This window comes from Amblyomma mixtum, chromosome 7 (assembly GCF_055824585.1).
Source record: "Amblyomma mixtum isolate Tamu chromosome 7, ASM5582458v1, whole genome shotgun sequence".
Classification (NCBI taxonomy): Eukaryota; Metazoa; Arthropoda; class Arachnida; order Ixodida; family Ixodidae; genus Amblyomma; species Amblyomma mixtum.
Window position 1 is genome coordinate 120,508,605 of NC_143018.1, and position 6,514 is coordinate 120,515,118.

The 6,514-nt window shown below is 45.4% G+C and overlaps 1 protein-coding gene across 1 annotated transcript; it reads right to left on the reverse strand.

Moving 5' to 3' along the window:
* Positions 1–2,731: 2,731 nt before the first annotated feature.
* Positions 2,732–6,248, reverse strand: LOC149337345 (uncharacterized). Its single transcript, XM_089554865.1, has 3 exons — positions 5,936–6,248; positions 5,017–5,214; positions 2,732–3,449 (listed from the first exon to the last, which is right to left on the reverse strand). The coding sequence occupies exons 1-3, from the start codon at positions 6,234–6,236 to the stop codon at positions 2,986–2,988; spliced, it is 963 nt and encodes a 320-aa protein (XP_089410991.1). The 5' UTR covers positions 6,237–6,248; the 3' UTR covers positions 2,732–2,985.
* Positions 6,249–6,514: the final 266 nt, after the last annotated feature.

Sequence of the window (6,514 nt, forward strand, 5' to 3'; positions counted from 1 at the left end):
CGGGCAAGCACGGCAGTGGTGACAATAGTTCGCCACATGCCCACCCGCCGCCAATGCGCCTACTCCTGCGTGGTGCTCCTGAAGTCTGACGTTTATACAATTTCCAGTTTGCCCATTGTAGCTTTTGCGAGGAAGATTGTGGTATTAAGCACGCAGACAGATTCACCCCGTGCATGAGCGGGGTCATTTATCGAATGAATACCCCTGTCCTGTGGCAAAAGCTACATTGGACAAACTGGAGACTTCAGGAGCACCACGTAGGAGTAGACGCATTGGCAGGGGGATGGGCATGTGGCTGACCATTGTTGTCACTGCCGTGGTTGCATGCCACGGTTCCACGAAACGACAGTCTTAAAAAAATTTGCATCTAAACTGAGTCGAGAATTGTATGAAGCTTACAATTAAGAAAGAATTAAGAAAGAATCTGGTCTTGTGTCAGCAAAACCTCGGTTGGCTTGATAAACAGTTTGCATATCTGGATAACATGCTGTCCCGCACAAGGCAACGCACCAGTGTCATGTGATGGTGGTTTGTTAAGTTTTGAGATGGATGTATAAATGTGACGCACCTGTGTAATAAACTCAGTTGAAGTTCCACGCTCTGTCTTGCTGGTCTCTTCCTCATCTGTTGTCTTTTTGCTCGGCCCCAAGATACATCCTTATCACATAGGTAAGAAATACACGATTCGCTACATTCTCTCATGCATATTCAATCAAGCATGTTTATAATGCACAGCTGGTCATGCTACCCATATCCCTACTTTTGTGCAGGAACTAAGAAATGCTACAATTTTTTCTCAGCTTGGGAATCTTTTCAGTTGCGAGCTTGTTGCACTAACAGGGTGCTACTCTTCAAGTTCAGGGTCCTGAATTTGTTGCTATGGCGTTCTGTTTCAAATGCTATTTTTCAAGAACGCTGTATTGATCTTGCAGGAGGTGAATACCACTGCGTCCGTCCACTCTTGTCACTACATGGACGTGGAGGCTGCCTGGAAAAGCTCTTGTCTGTGACCCTGCTGCTGAGGATATTAGTGGAGCTCAGTTCATTGTTTTAAGAACTGCTGCCTCGGTGTCTTTGCTTACACATATTTGGTTTGGTTTGTGGTGGCTTTAATGTCCCAAGGCGACTCAGGCTATGAGGGACGCCGTAGTGGAGGGCTCCATAAATTTTCACCACCTGGGGTTCTTTAACGTGCACTGACATCGCACAGTACACGGGCCTCTAGAATTTCGCTGGGATCCAACCCACGTGTTTTGGGTGAGCAGCCGAGCGCCATAACCACTCAGCCACCACAGTGGGGCAGATCAGTTTGTGTTATCACTTCAAAGTTGTGTTTTGGGTGAGCAGCCGAGCGCCATAACAACTCAGCCACCGCAGTGGGGCAGATCAGTTTGTGTTATCACTTCAAAGTTGTGTATTTTGCCTTTTCAAGGGATGTGTGTTACGAATCAGCTATTAAATGGCACACTTTTTTTTTGGCTAGTGTAGAGTTCAAAAGAAGCGATGAGTGTATTGTTTTTATTTGGTTTGGATTGAAGATGGTGTAGAACAGCCAATCCTTCAGCTGTTAAACTGGAGCCTTCTTTTCAGGGAACTAATGCGCGAGCGGTTGGTAGTGTATTGTCGCTCTCTCTTGTCTGTGTCCAAAGTGGGAGTTGGTTGGCAGTTGTCATGGTATGGCGCAAAAGGTTGATTCTTTTGGTCTGAAATGTGCTTCCCGACATGATTCATACACCTCTTCTAGCTCAGTCTCTTGCGACAAAGGTGCATAACGGGCAGCAACTAGCACTGAGAAAGAAGTAAAGTCTACTGCAGCATATGTGCCAAGAGAAGTGCAGGCATTGCTATGTCATGGTGAAACGCACCAAAATACAGTTTGCGACCTGTGAGCATTTTGAGAATTTCCGAGTGTAAAGGTAATGGTAGTACACTGAACTCCTGTAGCTCTTGCAGAAGCTACACAATCTGTCTGCAAGTAGTTGCACTCAACAGTCTGTTCTTGAGCCAAATGCACCTGATGTTTGTTAGCTGCCTTGACCTATGTCACAGTCGTGGTGGACCACTGAAAAAAAAATTTATGACCCCTGTAGTCTTTGCGACATTTTGTTTTGTGGTTCAATGAACACTTGGTGATATGACTATGCAGTTAGTTCTAGCTTAGAAGTGTTTTAGTGAAATTATTCACATGCAAACACGTAGCCTAGTGTTTTTTTTATTTGTACCTGCAGGTACTCGTTCGCTGCAGTTGCGCCCACCTTCTTGGAATAGTACCAATTCCACTCGAGGAGAACTCGCATCTCTTGAAATTGTTACAGGCTTTGGGGGTTCAAAATAGCAGAACATGAGTGCCATCAGCAAGTGCTTGGTGACGTATGCTTCTTTTAAGTCTTTTCCGTGCCTTGTGCAGGTTGTCGCAGGAATGTGGTGCCCATGTTTTCAAGGATTAAATTACTTCAGCATAGTGGCATTGCATTGACTCGAGCTCTGGGCCAACCTAGTAGAGAGCATAGGAGGAACCACGTTCTTTACGGGTTTAGGTTTTTGTGTAGGAGGCCTTAGGTTAAGCGACACAGCATAGATAATAGAACTAGGAGAGAGCAGTGTTGGCCTTTGTGCACTTATGGTGTTGACTCTTCCATGAGCAGAGATTGTTGCGACTTTTCTTACATGGAACCTTTGCCAGTGTGGCCTAAATTTTCCCTACCAATTGGTTTTGCAAGCCGTGCCAGGGGAGGATTTTCGTTCCAAGAGCAGCCAGATTTGTAGCATACAGCAGTGCATACTTCCGCGAATTACTGTTTGAATACAAAGACCCACAAGCACCATGTAGCCATAGCAGCAGGAGGAGGAGTACCATTCCTCCCACTGAGTCATGTACTTGAAACCATACGGGTGCCAATGAAGTGACGTTATGAGGATTTGCCACATACTATTCGTGCAAGCATTCAGACAGCATTCCAGTTTCTTTCACTTGTAGGCACTATTTTATTCTGGTGCCTCTCGCAGCCTGCGAAGCTGTTCTAGTTTTATTTCTTTTTCGATTTGGAGAATTTCGATTTTTAGTTTTTTTTCCTCAATGTCCAAAACTTTCTTCTCCCTACGTTCTTCGAGAAGACTTTGGTGGTCCTCCCGCATCAGCTGGAGGCGCACCGCATGCTCTTCTCGCAGTAGAGAGGCTCTGACATCATTCTCGTCTGCCAGAGACCTCTCCAAGAGGGCCATCCGCCCTCTCGGAGCCCTGCCACCATCGCCAGTGGCCACTGCTTCAACAGCAGTGCAAGCGTCAGCTCCAGAAGCAACTGCAGCTGTGCTGAGAGCATCGCCAGGTTCTACAGGTGTACAAAAGGCACCGCTCTCCTGCTGAGTTGCTTCTGGAGCTGCCGCACTTGGGCCAACAGGAGCCGTTGATGGCTGCTCCTCGTCAACAGGAGGAGCTTCCCAGTCTTCCTCTGTAATAAACAAAAAGTAAAAATTAGTGGGAAAATAAATCTAAGCTAACAATGCATTATCCTCCTACCTCAATAGAGCAAACTGTTGGGTCAGTTAGTAAACAGACATTATAACGAAACCTTTATAATGTTCCTTAGAAGTAAGTGAGGCATCAGTTGCCTTTCTCAGCACCAAATAACTGCCATTGCATCTTGGGGCCATGGTTTAGGTGTTCTGTTTTGGTCTGTTATATTCTTCGCAATTTGCTCTGAGCCTCATGGCCTCACTTTTGTGTTTTTTCTGCTAATATGCTAATATATAATTTGCCAATATAGTCGTGCTGGCCCAGAGTTTTTACACATGTGGTTATTCTTTAATTCTGTGCTTGCACCTTTTTGTTCTTTCAGTGGGTTTCGTTATTTTTAAATTTTTGTACATTTCCAACTTAGCATTTGTGTGTTTCTCTCTTCCGTCCTGTGTTTTTTGTAAAGGTTTACTTATAATTACTTTCAACCTCCTTAGCCACATATATGCGATACCAATGCTAAGGTGGGGCATACAAGAAAAGTGAAGAATACTGCAGCCTGTGGAACAGCCTATAATGGGTGTATGTAAGCTACTGTACAAAGCTGCTATTTCTCGTGTCTCATTATAGGAGTCCCGAATCAGTCACTGCAAACTGTTGCACTGTGGTTGTATTACATTGGCAGTGCCATTCCTATAGCGAGTATTACAATTTCCTTTCTGTTTAATATAGTGCATTGTACAAATAAAGTATGTACAAGTGACAATTGAATGCTGTGTTGTGCAACAAATTTTTATTTTTGATGCTACCGCCATAAATATTACTGCACAGTTTGTGTACACACTGCTGCCACTAGTGCTACTTTTCAGTCTGCACTAATAAGCACATCTGTAGGCAACCAAATTCAGGGCTACAGAAAACACTCCTCAAGTAAAACCTCTGCAATGCAAAACACAATTTGCTTTCAAACTAGCAGCCAAATTCCAAAGGTATTTGGAGCATTAAACAGAGGCAAGCTGCAATATTATTCAGAACGAGAATGTTGTTAGCTTATCCCTCAAGCACTACCATGTACAAGTGCACACAAATATGAAAATATGTGGAGTGCATGCATAATGGAACTGCATGAAAGTTGACATTCGTTTAAAGAGATGCAGGAATGCCCAGCCGGGCTCAAAAACACGAAATAAGCAGGTGAAAATGTCATAATGAATGCAGTTCAGGTTGCAGCACGGAACAAGGTTGCTACATCAGTGCCCGACGGTTGACTCGCCTCCTTTCACTACAGAAAAACAGCACACCACTTACATGCGTGAGCACCACCAAGACAGAATGCCTTCGGAGTGCTGTCCAACAACATGCAGCTTGGAGCAGGTCATCCTTTTGCATTGTCAACCAATGCAGCCTTGATCTGCACAAACATTCAGCCAACCCCGTGTACAGCAGCTTGCAACAGTGTTGCTGTAGCTGAACCCTATAATCCTCACAGTAGATTAAAGGCAATAAAAAAATTAAAGCAGCGTCACTTGCAACAGTGCACACTGCCATGCAAAGTGCCCTACCTGCATAGTGGTATTCCATATCGCCTGGTCCATCGACCATTGGCTGCAGGAGCCTAACAACAGGCAAACTTGCCACTGGCAAGAGGTCAATGCCCCTGTCCGAGTCTGTCTGATTGCCAGCACGCGTGGAAATGTGGCTGGCAACAGCCAGCACTTGTTCAGTTTGCGGGCTTATAGCGCACTCTGCTGGCCCTCCCCCTGAAAAGAAAACAAAACATATAGCACACAGGGAACCTAGCTTTAATAGATGTAAAATGTGCCATTAAAATACTGTTTTTTTCATGAAGTCCCATACAAAAGCAACCGAAGGCACATCAATGCGTCCGGTGTTGTTTTCGCTCCATTTTTGTGCCACTAGTCCCAATAGTGTCATGAACGAGTAAAGGTAGGTTGCTTTATGCACAGCCTTCCGGATTTTCAATAGTACCAATCAACTCTCAATCGCGCAGCTAGTTTCCTCATGAACATAAAGTTCGCCAGTGTTGACGCCGTCTGAACTAGGTCAGCGGTACGAATCGTCCGTTGTCTGTTCGCTGCCGGCGTGACGCGAACGCTCCATCGCATGGTACTGCCCGCTCATCGTCTTCTATGTAGCAGAAATCTGTGCTTTCGCACTGACTCGAGTGTAGTAAACATTCTCCATAGTTTTTATGAAACAAGGAGGCTGTAGAGGATACTGCTTACGCATTATTTACACGATGAAAGCAGGCTGCATTTATCTGCATTCGTAAACGCAGCAGGGTACACTTCGCGGAAAGCGTGATTACGCGCCAATTTGCGCGTTATTATACCGTTCCTAAAACTATGCATTCCAGCACACGCTGCTTACGCAGACCAAGTAGAATAATCGCGCCCTTATCCATGGCACACGAAACATGCAGGAACAAGCGTTAGTAAACGGCCTGAAAGCTGCGCTCACCTGTCTTATGGCAATCCCTCCGTTTCCTCGCATCCTCCTCCTTTGACTTCTGCTTCATATTATTCCAGCATTTTTTGAGCTGGTGAGGGTCGCGTCGGGTCACCCCGTGGTTACTGTCAAAAATTCTTGCAACTTCTTTCCAAACCTCGTTTTTCTTCGCCAGAGAAGACACATCTGTTTTCTTGCACTCCAGTATGTGCTGATGCGCCTTCACCAGCGCCGTTAGGAGCTCTTTTTCTTCAAACGTGAAGCGAGGCGCTGGTCTCCGCTGAGAGCCCGAGTCTTCGCAGTGTTGCGACATTTCGCGATTTCTGCTCACGTGGTAAGGTAGATAAACACGCCTTGCTAGTAGGCCAACGTGAACAGAAAAGAAACAACGTAGAAAAAACTGGCTACGGCTCAACTAGAATTGGCTCAATGTGGGACACGTTGCCAACCAAAGACGTCATTCGGGCGAAAGCGGCCGGTAGCACTGAAATGTGGTTTTATTGTTAGCATTTTTCTGCAGAAGTCACTTACACCTAGTGCCTGTTTATGATTGCTGAACGAAACGCGTGGTTTTATACGAGTAAAACGTGC

Excerpts from the sequence above, each read along its gene's own strand:
- LOC149337345 (XM_089554865.1), bottom strand. The coding sequence starts at position 6,236 with ATGTCGCAACACTGCGAAGACTCGGGCTCTCAGCGGAGACCAGCGCCT. Across the intron at positions 5,215-5,935 it reads GAGGGATTGCCATAAGACAG|GGGGAGGGCCAGCAGAGTGC; the intron begins GTGAGCGCAGCT and ends TTTTCTTTTCAG. Across the intron at positions 3,450-5,016 it reads TATGGAATACCACTATGCAG|AGGAAGACTGGGAAGCTCCT; the intron begins GTAGGGCACTTT and ends TGTTTATTACAG.